This window comes from Moschus berezovskii, chromosome 6 (genome assembly GCF_049115385.1).
Source record: "Moschus berezovskii isolate FMDL1 chromosome 6, NW_MosBer_1.0, whole genome shotgun sequence".
NCBI classification, from domain to species: domain Eukaryota; kingdom Metazoa; phylum Chordata; class Mammalia; order Artiodactyla; family Moschidae; genus Moschus; species Moschus berezovskii.
In genome coordinates this window covers 110,061,388-110,085,906 of record NC_142465.1, presented here as the reverse complement: position 1 = coordinate 110,085,906, position 24,519 = coordinate 110,061,388, and the positions used below count along the sequence as shown (strand labels likewise).

The 24,519-nt window shown below is 53.8% G+C and overlaps 1 protein-coding gene across 3 annotated transcripts in view; it reads left to right on the top strand.

Annotated features, from left to right (window-relative positions):
- The window catches only part of PRMT8 (protein arginine methyltransferase 8), a 71,489-nt gene extending 55,816 nt beyond the window's left edge, over nt 1–15,673 (top strand). For all 3 annotated transcript variants that reach the window (XM_055395192.2, XM_088836757.1, XM_088836758.1), the window contains 4 exons: nt 3,385–3,500; nt 8,162–8,312; nt 14,715–14,836; nt 15,590–15,673. In XM_055395192.2, coding sequence (XP_055251167.1) covers nt 3,385–3,500; nt 8,162–8,312; nt 14,715–14,836; nt 15,590–15,673 — 473 coding nt within the window. The remainder of the gene's footprint in view (nt 1–3,384; nt 3,501–8,161; nt 8,313–14,714; nt 14,837–15,589) is intronic.
- The last annotated feature ends 8,846 nt before the right edge of the window (nt 15,674–24,519 follow it).

Below are 24,519 nucleotides of genomic sequence, written 5' to 3'. Positions count from 1 at the left end.
CCTGTTATGTACTTTACCTATATCATCACATTTGATCCTCATAACAACCCTATAGAGCAATTATCATCATCATCATTTCCATTTTTAAAAGCTTGTTATTTTATTTTGGAGTATAACAACGTTGCGATAGTTCCAGGTGCCCAGTAGAGGCACTCAGCCGTACATATGCATGCATCCATTCTCCCCCAAACCCCCGTCCCATCCAGACTGCCGCATATCACTGAACAGTGTTCCCTGTGCTGTATTGGTGATCCATTTTAAATATCAGTTCAGTTCAGTTCAGTCGCTCAGTCGTGTCCGACTCTGCGACCCCATGAACCACAGCAAGCCAGACCTCCCTGTCCATCACCAACTCCCGGAGTTCACTCAAACTCATGTCCATCGAGTCGGCGATGCCATCCAGCCATCTCATTCTCTGTCGTCCCCGTCTCCTCCCACCCCCAATCCTTCCCAGCATCAGAGTCTTTTCCAGTGAGTCAACTCGTCGCATGAGGTGGCCAAAGTATTGGAGTTTCAGCTTTAGCATCAGTCCTTCCAATGAACACCCAGGATTGACCTCGAGCAATGCATATATGTCCATCCCAAGATCCTTTAACCATCCCTTCTCCCAATCCTTCCCCCCGCATCCCCTGGCAACTGTTTAAGTTCATCGTCTCTATTTTAAATAAGAAACCAGCTCTTTGAGAGTTAAATTCTTGCCTAAAGTCGCACAGCAAATAAACAGAGCCAAGATTTGAAGCCCAAACCCAGGATTTTAACCATTTAACATGGACTCTCAGATACACTTTCACAGAGCCTTAACTTAAAGCAGGGCGGAGGGCAAGAGCAGATGTGTAGCAGTAGGTGTCTTGAGAAAGGATTTTTAAAAAAGACAGTGTGTGTGGGTAAGCATGGACAGCTCTTTCCAGATTCTAGCAGGGGATCTTCTCTGGAGCTGTTGCCACACTTCCCCACACATTGAGTGTTAGTTGCTCAGTTGTGTCTGACTCTTTGCAACCCATCAACTCTAGCCCACCAGGGTCCTCTGTCCATGGGATTCTCCAGGCAAGAATACTAGAGTGGGTTGCCATGACCTTCTCCGGGGGATCTTCCTGACCCAGAATCGAACCCAGATCCCTCACATTGCAGGCAGATTCTTTACTGTCTGAGCCAACATGGAAGCCCCAAACATAGGTAGGTTCATTTGGGAGTTTGGCTCCAGCCTCAGGTATAGAATGGGATCTGACTGGCATCTAATCCTCAAGCCAGAATTGCACAAATGCTTGCCCTCTAGGAGATGATTATTTTCTCAGCCTCTTCTCTCCAAGGAAGGTCTTTGTGTGCCCTTGAAAAGATCCTGAGTAAAAGGAACACAGCATTCCCTGTTTGCGCCTCCATCCTTTCACCCCCATCTCCTAAACACACAGAGGGACATAAGTTCCCTATGGTTCCATTTGTTTGGTGAACATTTAAAAGAATTTAATCCTGTAAGATTTCAGAGAAAAGCAAGTCTATTTCAATGTACTTCTAAACTCCTCTGAGTAAACAGACAAGTGAGATTCAACCACCCAGTAACCAAAGACTCCGCTAAAGCAGGGGTCCTCCACCTCCAGGATCTAATGCTGATGATCTGAGGAGCGGAAATGAAGCACCCAACACATGTAACGCACTTGAATCATCCTGAAACCACCTCCCCCAACCTTGTCCGAGGAAAGATTGTCTTACACGAAACTGGTAAAAGTCACTCAGTCCTGTCTGATTCTTTGCAACCTCGTGGACTATACAGTCCGTGGTATTCTCCAGGCCAGAGTACTGGAGTGGGTAGCCGTTCCCTTATCCAGGGGATCTTCCCAACCCAGGGATCGAACCCAGGTCTCCCGCACTGCAGGTGGATTCTTTACCAGCTGAGCTACTAAACTGGTCCCTGGTGCCAAAAAGATTGGGGACGGCTCTGCACTGTGGGGAGAGCAAATGGCATTCCTGCTTGCTGTCACGACTGTGTTGGGGCAGCTGAAGAGTTAGGACACAGGGTTTGTGCCCCAGCGCCACAGTTTCCCTGCTGTGGGATACCAGCCCAGTAGCCCACATGCATGTAAGCCAAGTGTCAGCTTCTGCCAGCTCCATTTTCTCATCTGCTGTATCGAGGCATCCTCATGGGGTTGCTGGGGAGAGTCAGTGATGGGTCTGGCCAGGGCTGGGTGATCAACCAGTGGTAGCAGTGATGACCGTCATTTACCAGTGATCTGGCCCCATCGTGGACTTCCTGGGGGCTCAGATGGTAGAGGGCCTGCCTGCAATGCATAAGACCCAGGTTCAGTCCCTGGTTCAGGAAGAACCCCTAGAGAAGGGCATGGCTACCCACTCTAATATTCTTGCCTAGAGAATCCCATGGACAGAGGAGCCTGGTGGGCTATAGTCCAAGGGGTTGCAAAGACTCTGACATGACTGAGCGACCAACACTTGGACCATCAGACTTGCATTCATTGACTTCCAGCCCTGCACCCTGAATCTGTTCCATGATTAACGCATCTTATGAACAGCCCCCGGGGACAAAGGGCCACTGCTGGGCTGCCCTGTGCCCCACCTGAGGGATATGTCTCACGGGATGGGTCATAATGAGGACGTTGTGGTCTGTGAGAAAAGCAAGGCCTCTGTTGGACACCCTGCTCCCCACCTCACATTTTGCAGTTGAGAAAACAGAGGATCAGAGAGGCTAGGAGATTTGCATGAGGGCATGGAGAAGGAAATGGCAACCCACTCCAGTGTTCTTGCCTGGAGAATCCCAGGGACGGGGGAGCCTGGTGGGCTGCCGTCTATGGGGTCGCACAGAGTCAGACACGACTGAAGCGACTTAGCAGCAGCAGCTGGCTAGTTAAAGGTGGCACTGGGATTCCGACAGCAACCTGTTTCATGAACCAGGAAATCCCATGTTTCTTTCTGCTTCATGGGAGCTTCAGTAGGTGGGAATGGGAGGAAGGAGAGAGACGGCTTTATAGCTGTGGGGCGGGATGGAGCCGAGGCAGTGGGGTAGAAATGGGGACGGTGGAGGAGAGAGTTCTTAGGAGATGCTGGGGCTCAGAGAGAAGGGAGGAGAGCAGGTATAGAAGAGTCAGGAATCTGGGTTCTAGTCCTGGCCCAACAGCAGTCTAGCTGTGTGACTTTGGAGAAGTTTCTTACACTCCCTGAGCTTTACTTTTCCTAACCCTAAATCGGGACCTGTGCACATTTGCACATTAGATGGTGTAAAGGAACGTTTGGCACCTTGTGAAACTCTCCACCAGGCAAGCACCTCTCCTGTCGTCAGACTGGGGAACACGAGCTGCTGCCCACCCTCTAGGACTCGGGGGGCCCAGGGACTTCTGGGGGTCCCACTGCTGGCCCTCACGTCTCGCTCTGTCCCCACAGGGTGGGAGAATGTCTATGGCTTTGACATGACTTGTATTCGGGATGTTGCCATGAAGGAGCCCCTGGTGGACATCGTGGATCCAAAGCAAGTGGTGACCAACGCCTGTTTAATAAAGGTCTGCAGATGCATCCTGCATGGGCCTGGGGGTGCGGGAAGCCGACTGTGCCACATGGATGCTTGGGCCTGGGGTCTAGGCCATGCAGGCTCCTGCCGGGCCCCAGGCTATGAGGCAAGGCCACCTCGGCCAGCTGGAGCCTCTGGCAGACCAGGGTGACCAATGAGAGCAGGCACTGGCCCTGAGCAGAGCTGTCGAAAGAGGGCCAGTGGACTCCACGGTGGCACAGCTCAGGGGTGGTCGGTGCGTGTCTCCTGGTGATGTGTGTGGGGGTGTGTGTTGGGGGGATGGGAGCATCAGAGAGAGAAGTCCTGGAGGCTCAGGTAGGGGGAAGCCCCTCCATTTGGAGCAGGACAGCAGCTTTAGAGATGAAATCCCAAACCTCAATCTGCTATGCAGTCAGCGTCACACTCCCCCGCTTCCAAGCGTACCTGTGACGTGGCCGGGCGGGGCTCACCACGTCCTGGGCTCCCTGGTTGTACACGGCTTCACGTCTTGTCCTCCATGGCTTTCTGTCTTCAGTGCAGATGGAAAACTGCTCACCAGGGGCCTCCCCCAGGGCATCCCTATGACTAAATTTCCAAACACGCCAACTTTGCTGTGTGCGTGTGCACTCAGTCCTGTCTGACTCTGTGACCCCGTAGACTGTAGTCCACCAGGCTCCCCGGTACACGGGATTCTCCAGGCAAGAACACTGGAGTGGGTTGCCATTTCCTCCTCCAGGGGATCTTCCGGACCCAGGGATCGAACCGGCATCTCTTGTGTTTCCTACATTGGCAGGTGGATTCTTTACCACTAGTGCTACCTGGGAAACCCCTTTTGCGAGGGTACCAATAAAAGCCCTCCTTGACCTCCCCACCGTGGAGGTAACCATTGTCCACACAACGGGTTAACCTTTCCAGCCCTTTGTCTAAGTATCTGCATTTACATATGCTGATCTACCCTCCTGACCCGAGGGAAACTCCTGGTTCTTGACTGCTTTCTTAAAGTCCAGAAAGGACCCCGGAGGACAAATAAAACTAGGCAGACCTCATACAGGTCCCATCAGATAAAGGATGCTTCCCTCTTATCCTGCCGGAGAGCCTTGGCCTCGCGCTGGAGGGTTTTGCCACCTGTTACCTCAGCGGGTTCCGAGTTCAGGCAGGACTGATGACAAGCAAATGTCCTTTTATTTCTTCCCACCAGCCCCTCTGTCCATGAAGCTTCTTCCTTCTGGCGTTCCAAACAAGGCCCAGCAAACTATCATGTGCTTAGTTGCTCTGTCACGTCTGACTTTTTGCGACCCCATGAACTGTGTAGCCATGGGGGTCTATAGGACGGGCTCCTTTGTCCATGGGAATTCTCCAGGCAAGAATACTGGAGTGGGTAGGCATTTCCTTCTCCAGGGGATCTTCCTGACCCAGGGATTGGACCTGGGTCTCCTGCATTGCAGGCAGATTCTTTACCATCTGAGCCACCAGGGAAGCCCAGGTCCAGCAAAATACACCCCAAATAATTCACCCATGGTGCTAAACATTCCTGCAAATATTGTAGTATGAGTGGAAATCGCCTAGTAATGTTGAATTTGCCCAAATGGCACATGGCAGCTGCATGGAGCCATCAGACACTTGCCCATACGGGCTGAAATTCCTTCCCAGGTCACTGTCTGCCCCTGCCTGGCAGGGGTGGCCACAGCGCTTGTGCACATCCACTGCTGGTCCTGGACCGGCCTGCTCTGCCTCCCCTCCTTCCTCTCCCCCTCCCAGCTAGGAACAGGCCAGGGTCTCTCCTGAGTGCAGCCTGGGTTGGGATCATGGCAGAAACTGGAGCTCCGGGCCCTCCCCGGCCAGTCACCTTCCTTCCTGCGCTCTCTGAGAAGGGCAAGGTCGGCTGTGTTTGCTTCCACCACCAGGAGAGCCGTCCATCAGCTCTTGCTAACGTGCTCAGCACTGTCTTCCCGGGTCTGTTGGGAAAACACTTGCCCTTCTTCACACACTTAATTGCTATTTTCATCGCTATTAACGTTGCGGCTTGTGACACTTGATGATAATTAAGACTCTGTTTTGACCAGCCTTCTGCTCTGAGACGTCCGTTTGTAACATGACTTAGTGCGGACAGCAGCAGCCTGGCTCCTTGGAGTCACCGATGCCTGCAGAGCCTGGTGGGGTGGCCTGAGGCCTAGTCAGGGGCACCCCCAGGGTCTCAGAGCTGCTGCTTCTGCTGCAGAAAGAGGAAGCTTTCTGGCAAAGGGATCAGGGCTCTGGGGGGCAGGTGATGGGTCTGACTCTGGAGACTTTGAGTCTAAGAGGAGAGGGGACCCGACCCAGAGAGCCTTGTGTCTCTGAGGTACAGATGGCAGGGCGGGGGGCACTCCAAAAGAGCAGCTGCCCCTCTGTCTCGCCCAATTGAATGCATATCAGACTTTCAGTCTGGACGGCTTTTGTTCCTGCAGAGGCCCCTATTTAGAGGCAAATGCCCGGAGGACCTAGAGAATGCTGTCAGAGCACTGGTGGCTGACGTTTTGTTGATAGACGTCTGAGACCCCTATAGAGACAGAATCCCTGATAGACGGGGTGGTGTGTGTGTGTGCGTGCGCGCGCGTGCGTGCGTATGTGTGCATGTGTGCTCTTGTGCACGCTGAGAGTGGTGAGGAAGTGAGGGGAGGCCGGGGGAGGAAGGAGCCAAGTCCAGGTGAGCCACACTGTGCACTTTCCAGGCTCCTCTGTGTCCAGGCCCAGAGGCTGGGATAGTTATAGGTGAGTCCTAGAAGGTTCTGGAAGGCTTTAGATCCAGGGAGCAGGATAGTCTGAATCCATCTTAGAGAGGTTGGTGGGTTGGTCAGAACCCACGTCAATACTCTTGCCTGGAGCCTCTCGTGGACAGAGGAGCGGCAGGCTACAGTCCACGGGGTCACACAGAGTCGGACACACCTGAGCGCACACAAATGCACACTGAAGGGGAGGCCTGGGGGGCGGACGGGAGAGAGAGTCGTCAGGCGGGGAGACAGTGTTAAGAGGAAAATGATGAGTTTCAGGGGCCAGGTCACACACGCAGGGCGCACAGACCATCACTTCCAGCCCCCGTGTCTAACGAACTCTGGTCTAATGGTGGGGATGGGGCAGAGGCAGTGAGACCACTGAGCTGAGCCAGAAGCAGTGTACAAAGACCAGCTGGGCTGGTGGCCAAGGGCACCCAAGAAACAAGGACAGTGACCTTGGGAGGAGCCTGGAGACAGGCGGGCTGGCCCCAGCAGAGAAGGAGATGGAGAAGCCAGTGAGAGCAGACACCATGAGCCCAGCCCTGGAGACTTTGCTGAAGGCCTCAATAAAAACCCAGTTAAGCTCCGGTGCTCTGAGAGTTGTTGGGTTGGAGGGACCTCCAGACAGGTGCATGGGAGGGATGACCAATGTTGTGAACTGACAGGTGCTGGAGCTATACACACTTCCCCGATGCAGCAACCAACTAACAGGTCGTCGGGTGTGGTAGCTGCCACCCTGCACCGTAACAGGGCTCTGGGCTGGCTGCTGGCTTGGCCTCACCTCTGCCTCTGTCCACCCTGGGGAGGCAGGGCTTGACTTTGAAGGTCCTGGGATTCCTTTATTTACCCCAGAAACCTGTAGAGATAACGGCTTCTTTGTCTTTCCTACCCCCTCCCCCGAGACCCCTCTCTCCTACTTATTCCCAGCATCTTCCATCATCCGGGTCTCAGGCACACCCTTGGGAACCATTTCCAGGCACACAGGTGTCTGTCTGGCTTATCCAAAGCTTTCAGGACAGAGGTCCCTGCTGTGCAACCTGGCAGGGGGAGGCCCCTCCTTAGCCCTCACTGAACGTGGTCTGGATGCCTGGGGAGCTTTGTCCTGTCTCATTGGAGCTGGCCCACGTCAGGTCAGCCCTCTCTGCAAAGAGAGAACACCACACTGCAAACCATCATTCATGGCTCCTGCTGCCACCCAAGATTGATTTTCAGTCACTTCCTGGCTGACACTGTTAGGTTTATCAGTTCCTTGTGTTCTCCGTTCCCAGATAGAACTGAAAAATTCTCACCTCTTATTTCCCCTTTTTGTGTATTTAACTGTCCGGCTGGTTGGCTCAGCCTGTGACTGTGTGGGCTCGGTACTCAGTGCTCTTGTTGGCGGGAAATGAGTAGTCAGCTCTGCTGGAATCTGGGAGGGCTTGATGGAGCAGGTGGCTGCTTTAATGCGGTGGGTCTGGGGCACTCTAACTCCCTAACCTACCCCTCAGAATTTGACCCCCAGTGTGGGTCTTCCCAGGTGGCGCTAGTGGTGAAGAACCCACCTGCCAGCGCAGGAGACGTGAGACACGGGTTGGATCCTTGGGTTGGGAAGATCCCCTGGAGAAGGAAATGGCAAGCCAGTCAGTGTTCTCGCCTGGAGAATCCCATGGACAGAGGAGCCTGGCAGGCTGCAGTCCATGGGGTAGCAAAGAGTCGGACAGGACTGAGCAACTGAGCAGGCACACATGCATGTGCTGAGCAGACTCCACCCTAGAAAGGATGGGGGAGGTTGTGGGGAGGGTGGTGGGTGGGTCTGGGACATGGTCCCAAGAAATGTGACACCCAGAGGATTTGGTGGTCTATAGTCTCCCCGGGGATGAAGCCTCAGGTGGGACCCAGACCCAGCGGAGGTGCTGACCCGCACTCTCTCTCCTCTGGACTGCAGGAGGTAGACATTTACACGGTGAAGACGGAGGAGCTGTCCTTCACGTCCGCCTTCTGCCTGCAGGTACAGCGCAACGACTACGTCCACGCCCTGGTCACCTATTTCAATATCGAGTTTACCAAGTGCCACAAGAAAATGGGGTTTTCCACAGGTGAGCCTCCTGCTGGCCTTCCAGACCCACCCAGCCTGGTGCCCGGGCTCTGTGGGATGTGACCTCCCTAGCATGGATGTGGGGCAAGGGCCCGGGGGCATTAGCCGGGGATCCTCACTTGGCACCTCGCAAGCCTCTCCAGTCCTGGAGGAATGGCACGTTCCCCACAGTCTGACTGCTAGAGGAGAAGGTAAAAAAACTGTAGCGGCCATGGCCAGAGCTGAGAGTCAGTGTCGGGGGGGCAGGGACAAGTGTTGGGGCTGCCTTTTTGAATGCACGCTTGTTCATTTAGTGCTTCCTGAGCACCTCCTGTGTGCAGGAGAGGGTACGGAGGGGAGTGAGACTTTCCTGTGGCAAAGAGCAAGCAAGAGACTTACCTTCATTCCTCACAGGAGGGCTTCTTCCAGAGTCGATGTCTCCTGACCACCAAGACCAGGGTCCTCTGGTCTCCATCAGCCAGGCCAGCCCTGGTGCCTCCTCATCCCAGAAAAACCAGAGGACCCTGGTCCAGGTCATTATCAGCTGCTCCCCTTCCTTCAGCCCGCAGAGAGTGGGATATTTCACCTGGACCTTGAAAGATGGGTGGGACTCAGCCTTTCAGTGTGGGGGGGGGGCGGGCAGTGGGGCTGAGGAGGAGCCCGCTGGAGGATCACGGCTGTGACTGGAGGCCAAGGGTGGAGCCACATGGCTGTTTCTCCCTCTTCCATCCTCGGGACATGCCTCCCCCAGGGCCCGCCCACCCTGCTGCCAGAGATGAGAAAGTCAGGGGGCAAGGGTTCTCTGGAAAGAGTTCTGTGTCTCTAACACCTGGGCTCCAGCCATGTAGCTAGCTCCCAGCTGGGGTCTTTGTTTCCCTGAGATGGTCTGTTTCTGGTGGACATCAGCATAGGGTTTTGGTCCAGCGTGTAACAGATGTCTTACCATCTTCACCAGCTGGCACGGGTTTGGTGGTCGGGTTTACTTAGACCCTCTGCACTCTGAGCACTGAGAAAAGAGTATTTCCTCTTTGTGTTTAAGGACCCCAGATGCGCAGAAATAGATTAATCCTAACTCATAACTCATGACGTAATGCACGGTTCACTTTTTGCTTATGTTTTAATTAATATAACAAACACTCGTGAACTTGCCACCTACCTCAGTAACTAGATTGTAAATAAAGTATTAATTAGAATGAAATAGTAACTAGAAATAAGTTTATTATTAGTAGAATGTAAATGTAATATCAAGAGATAAACTATTGTTAATTAGAATATAAATATTAAACTGAACTACATTATTAACAAGCATAATACAATAAGGTTTATAATTAATAAATGTAAGTCAATTAATTCAGGGGGCTTCCCAGGTGGCACAGTGGTAAAGAATCTGCCTGCCAAGCAGGAGACATGGGTTCGCTCCCTGGGTCGGGAAGAGCCCCTGGAGTAGGAAGTGAGCTGCTCCAGTATTCTTGCCTGGAAAATTTCATGGACAGAGGAACTTGGTAGGCTAAAGTCCACGAGGTTGCAGAGTCATACATGACTGATAGCACAGGACATTAAATTAATTCAGAGTCCCCTTATCCCATTCCCCACATCGCCTCCAGATGAACATTATCCTGAATTTTAGGTTAATTATCCCATGCTATTTTTAGAAAGTTGTTTCATGTGTATGTATAGGCCTAAACAAGGTATTGTTTGGTCCCAGCTAGCTTTGAACTCGAGTTGAAATGCCGGTTGTTCTAAGTGGTTCCTCCCCATGGGCCCCCTGGGGCTGCAGCTGCTCCAGGAGACACACTGGAAAGCACATCACATTGTGCAGCTTGGAAACCACCCCTGCTAATGGCTCTGCCCATGTCTCCCCCTGCAGCTCTGGGCAGAAGCTGTTGCAAATGGGCACAGCCATGCAGGGCTCTGGGCTGTGCCAATCAGCCAGTGGGCCCAGTTGCCCTGCCCCTTGGATATATCCTCTGTGAGTGGGGTAGGAAATGTGAACTGGGCCCCTTGGGGAGACTGTGTGGGTGGAGGCGCGGTGCTGACAGTAGAAGCAGGCCTGGGGTTAAGTCCTAGTTTTTCCAGGAATCAGCAAGGGAGGGCAGCTGGCAGTGGGTCCTTTTCTGGGCCTTGGGCTCATTATAAGTGAAATGGCATGGATGGACCTTTCAATGGCCTGGCAGCCCTTTCCCAGCTTGGTTCACCCTGTGACACTGAGTCAGCTTCTCAGGTCAAAGAAGCTTCTTCATGCATAGTTTTGAATTCTCCAAAAAGCTTGTGAAAACCTTAGTGAAAGTCACTCAGTGTGTCCGACTCTTGCGACCCCATGGACTGTAGCCCGCAAGGTTCCTCTGTCCATGGGATTCTCCAGGCAAGAATACTGGAGTGGGTTGCCATTTCCTTCTCCATGTGAAAACCCTAGGGAATAGAATTACAAATTTACAGCTAGAAGAAGTATTAAATTCCAGAAAGAACTACCATCCCCTTAACCACTGGGAAGAGACCAGGAAGCAGGATTCCACTCTGTCTCCAAAAGCACCAGGAAAAATCTTCCTGTGAGAGGGCCCTCTGTTCGTACCCACCGCCCCCTGTGTGCCCCACTCCCAGCCTCTGTCACAACCAGTGACAACTCCCACTGGACGTTATGGTCAGCTACCCGAGTGTCTTCTCACTTAGGCTGTTGGATCTCATGGGGCAAGGCTGTACTGGCTGCTGTTCTCCGCTTGTAGGACCATGTCAAGCAGATGATAGGCATCCTAGTGGACGTCTGCTGAATGACGAGTGAACGCACGGATGAGTGAGTGAATGACAGTATCACAACAAGTTTAAAAGCCACTGACGTGACCCTGATGGTTGTAGTTGGGGCGGGGGGGAGGGAAAGGCCTGTCCACCGACGTGACCCTGATGGTTGTAGTTGGGGCGGGGAGAGAGGGAAAGGCCTGTTCACTGACCAGCTCTCCAGGTGTCGTGGTCCATAGTGACGCTGAGTGCTCACCTTTGTGCACGGCAACTCTCTGGGGAATCAGTCCTAGAACATTCCAGACAAGGACAGTGTGGCAGCTCTGCTTTACAAGCCAGAGCCATAGCTGATGGATAAATGACATGACACACCGCTTTCCACAAGAGTAAATAACCACCTAAAGCAATGGCTTAACAATACCCTGATCTGGTCCTGATATGTCATATATATATATATATATATATATATAGACCATGCAATTCATCTTTCAGTTGAGGACAGTTCGAGAGTAAAGAGGAGCGCTCTTGATAATTATGCTGGGAACATGGACCTGGGCGCAACAGGAGGTGGTCACACTCAGTGTGTCCTCCCCTCCTTCCCATCATCTAATTCTCATAGTCCCTCAGGAGGTAAACCTTCTGCAGATGCAGAAAATGAGTGCCAGGGTCACAGTGCAGGGGGAGACTGGACACCGGGCCTCTTGCTGCCTCGTTAAATGTCCTATCCTCTGATACCCACCCAAAAGCTGTACAGGATGTGAAGGACTGGGTCTGCACAGCCACTGTGGCCTTGGTTGTGTATCTACACAAGATTTTTATGTCTTGGCAAACCTGCCCCCTTCTCACACCCTAGAATTACTGATTTCAAATCCCTAGGACCAGAGTCAAAACATCTACAAAGCAATCAGCTTCTCCTGGAGACCCTGATGGAGAACCCAGATTGAAAAAATTGCTTTAGACCATGAGTCCGTGAACCCATCACAGAAATGAGATGTTTGGGGAAGTTTTCAACCTCTTGATGTTGATGTCGAGGTAAAAAAATCCCTTTCCTCCAACTCAAGGCTGGCACATTTTGAGGGGCCAGCATCAGATGTGGATGGTCTGGGCTTGCTGGCTGGCGGATCTGAGTCAGTGAAGTCTCTGGGAGTCTCCCAGGGCATCTGATTAGGAGACAGAAGGAAGCTGCTGGAATCTCCTTGCCTGAAGGTCTTTAAGCACAGGAGAGGCACCTGTCTGGGCTGGTGTGGGTGGCGGTGGGGGCGAGAGTGCTGTCAGTCACTCACTGCCATTCTCAGCACACCCCGGAAACTATCTTTTGACAATTTGTTTAGGTGCCGTTGGCAGAGAAGGTACTGGGAACAACTGGACTTTGCCCATGGACAGTACTATGCCTTGGAGGCCAGGAAGGCTGAATGTGTTTGGAGATTCACAATCTGAGCAGCACAGACTCCATGTTCATATCCTCCTTCAAGCCTTTCCAAATGCTCAGGCTGCTTCCCCTCCCCATGACCTTGACTTTGCATCGATTTCCCAAATGCACACTTTGAAGGCTACTCAAATCTGTATTCAAACCACTGACATTTGATCAAGCCAGTCTATTACGAAGGACACAGACAGACTCTTCACCACTATTAAAATAGATCCTGAGGGTTGAATGATCTTGGTCCCACTGGGGGTGTGATAAATCTCCAGGCAGGCTGTGTGTGAATTCCTTCAGGCTGGACCACCAGTGGCCAGTACGATTGAGGGAAAGCCCCAATTCTTCCTGAGAATTAAAACTCTGCCTTCTGATGATGCCCAGGACCTAGCCTTTGTTCTGCCTCCAAAGCCATCGATAAGGCCACGGACTTTTCATGTGACAGCCTTTGAAGTATTTGAAAGGCACTTACTTTGTCCTCCCCAAGGCTTCCCACCTTCAGCGCTGGTTGTAAGCAAAGAGAGTGAATCAGTGTTCATGAGTCATGCCTCCTGGTGGAGGAAGGTAAGAGCCTGCAGGACAAGGGGAACTGGCTGTAAGATATATTCTACAACCCTTTGGTTCCAAAGTCTCGATGTTGCTGAACATCCCTGGGTACCTTGAAGCCTCACAACAGACCCCCTCTGGCTTTTTACTCTCAGCCATGCATTCAGTGCTCACAGACCTAGCAAGTGTGGTGATGGGCTCCAAGGGTGTAATAACAGTCCATCAACCCCCTGTCCTGATGGAGGCTGCAGTCTCGTGGAGACGACAGAAAGTAAAGAGACAGAGATGGTTATGCAGCAGCGTGACCTCTACAGTAATCACACAGGCTCAGGACGCCCTTAATCCAGCTGAGTGGTCAGGTGAGGCTCTCCTGAGGATCGACCTTGGAGGATGAGGAAGGGAGAGGCTGGTGGTTAGGGAGGGAAGAGTGTCCCAGGGATGGCAGCTGCTGGGACAGGATCCCTCATCTAGTCGTAGCATTTGTCATGAGCCCAGAGGATGGATAGGATTTCATGGGGGGAGTGAGCGTCAGTGTGACTTTGGTTCATGCATGAGGTGTGAGCTGTGGACCAGAGTTGGGTCTGTGGAAGGAAAATCATCCTGAATTTTTATCCTATCTAGGTAGGAAGGCACAGCTAAAACCCGATGGCAGGCCTGAGCCAAGGGTAGCAGGATGGGTTATAGCAGGGTCCCCAACCTCTGGGATGTAATGCCTGATGATCTGAGGTGAGCTGATGTAATAATAATAAAGTGCCTAATGTATGTAGTGCTCTGGAATCATCCTGAAGCCATCCCCCCATCCCCGGTTTGTGGACAAACTGTGTTCCACGAAACCAGTCCTTGATGCCAAAAAAGGTTGGGAGCCACTGACTAGGACAGAGAGGCAGGCAGAGAAAACTCTTTGTAGGGTTGGGATATCCATGAAATTGGGGAAACTGGTTTAGCCGTGGAGTTGGCGTGAGTGGTGTCCTTTGACAGGAGACTGGATGGACTGCCCTCCGTGTATCTCCCCTACATTTGTCTGCAAGTCTTCACTCTGCTGAACCAATGAAACAGCAGCATTTTGAGATTCATTTGTGTTAATACCACCCCGTTGGTATGACCTTGTAATGTCAGTTTGTTTCTCCTCTGTTTCTCCACTAAGATCCTCAGTCTGGAGGGCATGGGGAGCCGATGACAAGTTGAGCCCCTGGGCTGAGTGGGGAGACCTGCCAGAACTTGGAACAGGCACTGGCGCTGGGCACCTGACCCAGTGAGAGGGCTGGGCAGGGTGTTCAGCATGTCCCAGAAGAAACGCAGCAGCTTCCGGGTGGGGTCCCAGCCCTTCTGGAGACATCTCTCTCTCTCTTTTTAAAAAATATTTATTTGACTGCACGTGGGATCTTTAGTTGCAGCATGTAGGATCTAGTTCCCTGACTAGGAATTGAACCCTGGCCCCCTGCACTGGGGGCTTTCTTGGTGGCCCAGCTGGTAAAGAGTCCACCTGCAGTGCAGGAGACCCTGTTTCGATTTCTGGGTCGGGAAGATCCGCTGGAGAAGGGATAGGCTACTCACTCCAGTATTCTAGCCTGGAGAATTCCATGCACTGTATAGTCTATGGGGTTGCCAAGAGTCGGACCCAACTGAGCGACTTTCCCCTTCCCCTGCACTGGGAGTGCAGAGGTCTTAGCCGGTGGACCACCAGGGAAGTCCCTGGAGGCATCTCCTCCGACTTTCCCTTCTCTCCCTCAGCCCCTGACGCCCCCTACACCCACTGGAAGCAGACTGTCTTCTACCTGGAAGATTACCTCACTGTCCGGAGAGGGGAAGAGATCTACGGGACTATATCCATGAAGCCAAATGCCAAAAACGTGGTGAGTACTGAGGTGGGGGGTGGGGGGTGGTGCAGAGAGGAGGAGAGACATGGAGGGGGGGTTCCCCCACTGGCTGGCAGGGACCTGGGTGCCTTGTGCACAATCAGGAACGCTACAGGAGAGGTGGTAGAAAGGCAGATGTGGACGTGATGGCATCCTCGAAACACCCCAACCTGGACCCCTTAAAACTGCAGAATTGGAGCCCTCCTGCAGGGCCCCCTGGGACCCTCCCCAGCACAAGGGCAGCTTCGAGCCCTTGATGAGAGGGGTTCCATGAGCAGAGGCTGTGGCCATGGGTTTCACCTTGTTTGGGATGAGCTGAGCCGGGAAACCACGTGTCTGGTGGCCTGGAAGACAAGTTCACATTCCTCCAGCTGGCCTGGCGGGCTGGACCGTGTGGTTCTCTCTGGGCCCGCCCCCTCACTCCAGGCTGCGGGCACCGGCCCTGAAAACGCCAACTTTGGGAAGGGTCGGCGTCTGGGGCCTCTTTCTCTGAGAAGCAACTGCTCCACTCCTCCCGAGTTGAAACCAGAGGGGACATCTCTATATTCTCACAGGAAGGATTTAGGTTAGAAACCAACGACTTTCCCAAGAGGATAATGAGGCTCCGGAAGAGGCTCGTGAGGGCTGTTCGTGGGGTGTCCTGAGCTGGAAACCCTTAGCAGCTCAGATGCGCGCGGCCCTCCGCCTGCGGGGAGGGGCATGGTCCCAGGGCTTCTTGGTGCTGACGCCCCGACTCCTCCTCCTTTGCAGCGAGACCTCGATTTCACAGTAGACTTGGATTTTAAGGGACAGCTGTGCGAAACATCTGTATCTAATTACTACAAAATGCGTTAGCACACGTGGGAGGCTGCAGAGAGCGAGCGAGCCAGCCCGGAAACTCGCCTCCATCTGCGGCTCGGCCACCAGGGACCCTGTTTGCAGGACGACACGATCCATCCTGGAGTGCCCTCGAGACTGGTGAACTCCGCCGGCCTCCCGAGGGCCCTGCCCCTGGACCAAGGGCCCCCAGCCCCTCGGCTCTGCTCCGGGGGGCCCTTCTCAGAGGCTCTGTTTTCCCGACCTTGAGCCACGGCCTGCGCGGCAGCCGGGCCCCGATGGAGGAGTCCACGCGTGTCCCCATCGTCCTCCTTAACCGTGACTCTCGGATCCTCAAGTTTTGCATGCTGCAGGCATCTAGGTCAGATTGCTTCTCTAGAACCCGGAGACTAGTGTCTTTGATAGCATAAGCCAGACTCCATGTGCGTGCGGCGGTGCGCGTGCGCGGACGGCATCCGGGTTAGTTACTTGACCCCGCGCGCCTGCACTGTATGCGCGTGCAGGGGCTGTCAAGCGGGTGACGTCCGTGTTCATCACAGGAGTGTGTGTGCGTGTGTGTGTGCGCGTGCGTAGAATATATATTACTCTCAGAGGAAGTTCTGTTGCTTTCCAATAGAAGTTTTTTTGTGATTAGTTCTCTCCTGTCCTCAGCCCTTCCCAGCTATGAAACGTTCTCTGTATTAGCTCCGGTCTCCTTTTGACTAGACTGTGGCTCCGAAGCCTGGGCATAGGACCACGCACTCCGTGGGCGCTCAATAAATGCACATGAGAGTGAAGGGATGGGGTGGCTGCATTCCTCGTGCTCTGGGGGCGTGGGGTGGGGGGTGTAGGAGGAAGTCAGAGGCCACAGTGGAACAGAAGATCCGATGGTGTTAATCTCAAAAGGAAGGTGGCTGCTTGGTGAGGGAGCCGTGAAGCTAGGACCTGTCAAGGCTGAGCTCTTGATTCTGGGCTGGGGTTTCTGGATGGCAGTGCCTGGGAAAATGACCACTGATTCCAGCAGCAGTGGTCCTGCCCTTTCACTGTGTGTGTGCTAAGTCTTTCAGTCGTGTCTGATTCTTTGTGACTCCATGGACTATTGCCTGCCAGGCTCCTCTGTCCATGGGATTCTCCAGGCAAGAATACTGGAGTGAGTTGCCATTTCCTATTCCAGGGGATCTTCCCGACCCAGGGACCGAACCCGTGTCTCTTATATCTCCTGCATTGACAGGCAGGTTCTTTACCACTACAGTTTCTGCGTACATGTTCGCTTCCCCAAAGCCCTGGGGGTTGAGCACAGGGCCCCCCTCACCCCTCCACTTTGGTAGCTGAGCAGCCCCAGGGTGGGGGGGGAGAGGGATCATGGAGGAGCCACCCCATCTCCAGGCCTGCTCAGGTGCCCTCTGCACCCCCCTGGCCCCCCCACACCCACCCTGTGTTCAGTCAGTCCTCTGCTGTTCCAGCTGGGGAGACCTCTCTTTATAACTAGAGACAAATACCGTGCGTGCAAATCATGGAATGTTTTCGTCATGTGTTTTGGACAAGAAAAATAGAGAAACTTAACTCGAGGACAACAGTGAGACTGTGAAGGAAAGGGCTCGAGGAAGGACCGGCGGGGGTTGTGGTCTCCCAGAGGGCACTCAAGGGGAATCCACTGTGGTGGGAGTATGGGAGTAGGCAACCCTGTCCACCCAGCTTTGGAGAATTCCATCCACGGTCCATGGGGTCAAATCCTCCATGGCCGCCAAGAGCCAGCAAGGAGGATGCGCTTCCAGGAGCTCCAGGCCTCTGGGGGCTGCAGGCGTCCCTGACATCCCTGGGGGCCCGGAAGGGAGGCCCATGCTGAACAAAGAACCGGCAGTCTTTCGGGCCTCTCCAGCCACCAGCCGAGAAGCCCGCACCCCAGAGGCCTCCCTGGGCCCTGGGTCTTCAGTGCCTGCTGCATCAGCTCCTGGGGCTCCAAGAGTGAAGCCTGGGGGACATGGAGGAGCATGTACACAGCAGCCCCCTCCCTCCTGCCCGTGGGAGCGCTGCAGTGGGACTGCCGTCTCCCCTGACTCAGTGGGAAACAGGCAGTGTCTGCTCTGAGTACATTCTGTAGCTTCACCTGTCAAACCTGTTTTCCCGGCTCGGCCCCCCTCTCACTCTCCTCCTTCCTGTTTCCCTTCCTTCCTTTCTCTCTCCCGCCTTCCCTTCCTTCATTCCTGCCTTCTGCTTTCCTCCCATTCTTTTGAGGCTACAAAACCCGGGAGTGACTTTCTCCGTGTCTCTCCGCTCCCTCTCTGGGGAACTTCCCCACCCACCCGCTGCCACTTCTCCCCAGGCCTGCAGCCGCCATGCCCCTTTTCTGGTCTGATTTGGGCTTGCTCGTACACGGGCCCCTCGCTGCTTGCTCTGAGGTCCGCTGGGGTCCAGGTTCCCCGCCGAACCACAAGCTTCAAGGGCAGAGACCTTTCTCTTTCTGCCCGTATTTCCCCTGGACAGAGTGAGTTTGCAGGTGGGAGTCCACAGGGTGACAGCGGACCAGCTGGACTCTCTCAGTACGCGCCCCAGAGCCACCAAGGGCTCCAGGCTCCTGTCCCTTCTATCTGTGCCCCTCAGGAGGTGCCCATCTCCCCTTTGTCCTGTCTCAGCGGCCTTCCTCTCCTCTGGGCACCACACTTAGCACCCAACCAACTGATAGCTGGCTCCCGCCCATCGCTGTGCCTCGGGGCGGTCCCCCGGTCAGGAGTCTGTCCCTGGCCTACTGGCCAATTCAGATCCTTCGGTTTCTGCTCTGCTTTCTCTCTTATCTTTTTAAAAAAATATTTATAATTTATTTACTTTTGACTGCGCTGGGTCCTGGCCCCGCACGGCCTTCTCTAGCTGGGGGAGTCAGGCTACTCTGGTCGAGGTGCTTGGGCTTCTCATTGCAGTGGTCCCTCTTGCTGAAGTGTGTGGGCTCTAGTCACACAGGCTCAGTAGCAGCGGCTCACAGGCTTAATTGCCCCTCAGCATGTGGGATCTTCCTGGACCAAGGATGGAACCTGTGTCCCTTGCATTGGCAGGTGGATTTTTAACCACTGGACCATCAGGGAAGCCCTATCTCCTATCTTTAAGTCTCAGGTCCCACACAGGGTGGGAGCTCCATCTTGTTCTCTCCACCTTCTCTACGGCATGGAGGGTCCCCAGCCTTGTTTCTTGAATTCCCTTCCTAAAGACTGGTTTTTCTGAATCCCTGCTCCCCACCTGGAGTCTTGAATGGCACCTGCCCATATGCCTTGGTTTCTGAGTGCAGCCCCACCTGTGAAGCCTCCTACCTTTCCCTAGACCCTTGGGTGTGTTGGGCCCAGACCCTTGCCTGTGGTCCTGGGACCACTGGGATGAGCCTGGCTTCCTGAGGCTGGGCGGTCTGACCACAGTGGACATGCTGGCCCCATGTCCAGAGCCACCCAGGCTGCTGTGCCTCATCCCATTGGAAGCAATCAGCCTACATTCAGGTGAGACCCAGACACAACCTATTCAGTGATCTGAAATTCAGCCGAAAGAAACATGTGTTGGAAAAGGCACGGGCTCCAGGCTCAGCCAGAGGCTGACAACAGAGCAGAGTCCACAGCCCCATCCCTGCCCTCAGGGTTCCCGGTCCTCACCGCCTGCTGGTCAGTCACTAGATGGGCAGGGCCTGCTCCTTTCTGAAAAGAAACAGGGTCCCTCAGTCACTCTCCCTAAGCACAACCCCTCTCCTTGACCCCCACAGTCTTGACACCTCGGTAGGTGATATGAGCTGTGTCCAGATCGCGGTGAGGTGGGCTGCCTCCCAAGCTGGTCCAGAAAGAGATCACGCTGAATTTGCCTGCTTCCACAAATCCCCACGGGGGCCCAGGCTGTCACGTTCAGAGAAGGAGGCCCAGGCCCCTGTTGTATTCTATTGAGAGATCTTGTTTCACTGCGGAAGTGAAAAGGGTCTTTACCTACCTCTAGGATGCAGCCAACATCTCAGCCTCAAGGGCAGCCAGAGTCCACGGGGCAGAAGAGGCCTCTAGGGTGCTGGGTCAAGGACCTAGGCCCCTGCGGACCCCCGCTCTGAAGGCAAGCATCCAACCTTGGACAACTTAGCCACGTGACAGAGGTTTGGAGCCAAACCACCCAGTCAAACTCCGGCACTGCTGCTTGCTAAGTGTGTGAGTCTGGACCAGGCACTGCACCTCCCTGAGACACCAAGGAAATCAACTGAAAGAACTGAAAAACACATCTGGAAACTGAAAGTACAGTTATGGTTGCTATAGTAATAACATTTCTGCCTGCCTTCCAGCCCTGACACTGAGAAGCATGACAGGGTACACTCCAGCGCCTGAGGCCTGTGGGCCTCTGAAGGTCCCCAAGGAGCAGTAGGCACCGCCATCCATGGTCAGCAGCTGGCCAGATCCCAGGGCTATGGGCTTAGGTCCAGGGAGCAGGGCAGCCCTGCAGGGGACAGACATGTGGACTCTTGCCAGAAGCCCTGGGCAGGAGTGGCATGCATGGTGACTGTGCTCATTAGCTCGTTAAAGGCTTCACACGTGTCTTGCTGAGATCTTGATGTTCATCTCCCAGCTCCCCGGCAGGCAGTGACCGCCTGGCACCAAGACATGCATGGCCTTCCATTAGAGCTAAATGCTAGCCTGTCACTGAGGTGTCACAGCCCTGCCTGGGGTGCTCTTTGCAGGCCCCCACTTCTGGCTCTCTACCTGCATTTCCAAGAACCTCCTGGAGACCCACCTGGCCTAGGGCTTAGTTTGCATGGAGAAGAGCAGTGGAAACCTGCAGTGTCCACTTCACCTTGGAATTCTACTCACACTGCTTCCCCAAGGAAAAGTCATATTTGGTTTGGGTTAATAATACAAGATTCTATTTTGGGAGGGCTCCAAAATCACTGCAGACAGTGACAGTAGCCATGAAATTAAAAGACACTTGCTCCTTAGAAGATAAAGCTATGATAAACCTAGACAATGTATTAAAATGCAGAGACATTACTTTGCTGATAAAGGTTCATCTAGGCAAAGCTATGGTTTTTCCAAGAGTCATTGTACAGATGTGAGAGTTGGACCATAAAGAAGGCTGAGAGACGAAGAAGTGATGCTTTCGAACTGTGGTGCTAGAGAAGATACTTGAGAGTCCTTTGGATGGCAAGGAGATCAAATCAGTCAATTCTAAAGGAAATCGGTCCTAAATATTCATTGGAAGGGCTGATGCTGAAGCTCCAATACTTTGGTCACCTGATGCAAAGAGCTGACTCATTGGAAAAGACCCTGATGCTGGGACAGATTGAGGGCAGGAGGAGAAGGGGGTGACAGAGGGTGAGATGGTTGGAGGGCATCACCGACTCAATGGACATGAGTTTGAGCAAACTGCAGGAGATAGTGAAGGACAGGGAAGCCTGGTGTGCTGCAGGTCATGGGGTGGCAGAGTCAGACACAACTTAGCGACTGAACAATAACGACAAATAATACATCAAGTTGGTGTAATGGGGTACCATTCTGTTTGATGGCCAGAGTTAGAGGCTCAAAAGTGCATTCTAGGGACCAGTAAAAGGGAGGAGGTGGGGACCAGCGAGACCTGACAGCCCTTTCTTGACTGCATAACAGCCGCAGAACCGCTCCAGAGCTGTCTGGCTGTACTGAACAGGAAGTGACCGCCCCAGTCCCCCACTGTCTTAAACCGTCGTTAATGTGACAGAAGCACATGCCACCATGACGTGGTGAGTCGGAAGTACAGGACAGGAGGGTCCTTCCCCGTGCCCAGGGCTGCAGTGGCTTTCCCAGGAGAACACCATGCAGGGAGGAAGGCATGGCCTAAGAATCCTTCTGTGGTCGTTCAGTCACTCAGTTGTGTCCGACTCTTTGCAGCCCTATGGACGGCAGCGCAACAGTCTCCTCTGTCCTTCAGCATCTCCCGGAGCTTGCTCAAACTCATGTCCATTGGGTCGGTGGTGCCATCCAACCATCTCATCCTCTGTTGCCCCCTTCCCCTCCTGCTCTCAATCCTTCCCAGCATCAGGGTCTTTTCCAATGAGTCCTGTGTGATCACCAAATGTGGAAGTCCTGCCTGAGGGGTGGGGTGGGGAGGGAGATGCGCTCGTGCCGTGACCTTGGGAGGCTGGCCGTGGCTTCCAGGTCAGGTGTGGGTGCTGGGCCATCCTGAGCACAGTGGCTCCAGTCCTGTTCTCAGTTGGACCCAGGAGAGCTACGCGAGGCGTCTCTCGCAAACTTTCTCTTTCCGTTAACTTTTGTCGGTCCCTCCTGTGGAGCAGCCGCCAGGAGGAGACTTTCCACAAGAGTAATATATTCTACGAGGGAGTAGACTCTTAGGAGATCAAGAACCTCTCTGAAGACACGACTTGAAACGGAAACTCAAAAAAGCAGAAGAGGAGGGGATGGTAAGGTAATGGATGCGGTTGGCAGAAGTGATACTTGCTGAGGCCCCACCCAAAGGCGTCCAGAGAGGGAGGCTCGTTTGAAAAGAAGAGGAGAGACAAGGGAAAAGCCGAGATCTGGGGAGGAGGGAGAAGGGAGGCCTGGGATGCAGCCAGGGTCCACGGTCCAGAGCCCGTGTCCAGGTCGGGGAGACGTTTTCCTCGGTCAGTGAGAAAGCACTAGGACTTTACTCAGGAAAGTGACAGGATAAGATTTGCAGGCCACACGTGCTCTGAAGCTAATGAGCTCAATCTGGCAGCTGCTTTCCCTGCAAAATGGCAATAGACTTCACTTAATGCCTATTTCGGAAAATCAGCTACAGAAAAGGTACCCGCAAAGTACACCTGGCAGAAGCTCCCCTAGGAGCCCCGGGCAGAGGGTGGAGGGGTGGCTGCTGCGGATGCTGTGGTGGGAAGTGGCAGGAAGTGGCAGGACTGCCTCATAGAACTGTCCGCTCCCCGGCAGGGAACCTCAGAGGGGCGATTTGTGCAGCTCTGAGATTGTCTGCATCCTCCTTTCCGGTGTCATGTCGTACTGTTCTCCCCACAAGGACGGCTCAGAGGATGTAATTGTCTGGGAGGCGGGAGGGCATGAAGGGTCTGAGCCAGGCTGATGTGTGCTCTGCAAGATTGTTCTGCGGCTGTTTCCAGGGGATCATGACACCCAGCCTCACTTTCCACTCACAGAAAGGACTCTCGAAGCGTCTTTCAGCGGCTCCGTAGTCGTAATGGCTTTCTGACATTATGACGATTGTTTTCTGGCCACAGTTGGTTAGCTCAGCTGGATGGAGCTTGAAGCCAAAGACACAGGCTTCTCAGGCTCCCGCTCAGCTTTGCAGTCATGGGTGACACCTTGAACTCCAGCCAGCCTTGGAGTAAACAGAGCTGGGGCTGCAGCCTGGCCTCTCTGGCCAACAACTGAGAGCTGCAGTGAGTTACCAGAACTGCTGTCCCCTGGGTGGACCCTTCCTCTGTGAAACGCCGTGATGATCACACCGCTGTCCCAGACTGTTGTGAGCTGGCCCAGGAACACATCCCGCTTGGTGAGATGGTAGCTCCCCGTTCTTGGAAATGAGGGCCCTGAGACAAGAGTGTGCAGGAGCCCCTGGGAGGGAGAGGCCCCTCCAAGCTGCGCCTCTGTGCACAGTGGGTCAGAGTGCTGCTTCCAGGGGCCAAGGGGTCAAGGTCCACCATCCTCTGTTGCCTGGAAGTAACTCTGACAGCTGGCTTGGAGATGCCCAGATTAGAAACAGGGTAGGAGGTCAGAGCAGGGCCAGGGCTTGGAGGACCCCAGGCTGTTCAACAGGATTCAGGACTGGGGCCACCTGCAGACCTGTGGTGGTGGGAGGCTCCCATGGGGTCATCACAGAGGACCCAAAGTCCCCTAAGAGGAGAGGAGCCTGGAGCACAGTGGAGTGCATGGGCTCTGGGCTGGAGCACCAGGTTCAACCCCCAGTTTCCCCACAACCTCCTGGCTGTGTGGCCTGCAGCTTCCATGCCTCAATTTCCTTTACTCGCAAACTGGTGATAACCTTTCCCCTTCCGCAGGGACGCTGATGGAGGTAAGTGGGAGCCATGACGGGGATGCAGTGAGTGGGAGTGGGTTTACTGTCATGACTGTGGTTACAACTGTGGCTCTGACCTGGGTCCACCTGAGCCCCTCCGGGGCTGGGACACACAGCCTAGCTGAGCCCACCTGGCTCCCCGTGTCTCCATGTGCCCAGGTGTGGCACCTGCTGTATTATCAGCGTCTGGTCTTGTGTCTCCTTTGACGGTGATCTCCTGGAGGACAGGTTCTGCCTCTCATCTGTGTTTATGTTCAGTGTCAGGTATAGACCACGCCCACCAAAGGTCTTGAAGATGTTCAGGAATATTTGCCAAATGAACTGATGAAGACTTATGACTGCGATGCTCCTGTCAGGTGCAAGCACCCATTCTTCCTGCTCTTGGCATCTGCCTGACACGTGGCCTTGAGGTCAGCACCGTCCCCCTATGCTTCTGGGATCTCACTTATGAATGAAGGTGTCGGCCTAGAACAGTCTCCAGGCCTCCACCCAACTGGAAAAGCTGTGATAGCTGATTCTGCAGCTCTGTGCCTCTTATTTTGTGGCCCTGGGCTCAGAGATTTCTTTTTTTTTTTTAAGTCTTTTTTGAATTTGTTGCAATATTGCTTCTGTTTTATGTTTTGGTTTTTTGGCCTGGAGACATGTGGGATCTTAAGTCCCTGACCAGGGATCGAACCTGCACCCATTGCATTGGAAGGTGAAGTCTTAAAACCACTGGACCACCAGGAAAATTCTGGGCCCAGAGTTTTCCAAGGAGACTTTTTAGGGGGGAGAGTAGATTGGCTGCTGGGACAGCAGGGGTCAGGGTGAGAAATAAAGGCTTGGGGAGAAGAGAAGTTCCCACCAGGACTATAACGCAATATCCCATGACTTTGCCAGCGCGTAGCAGA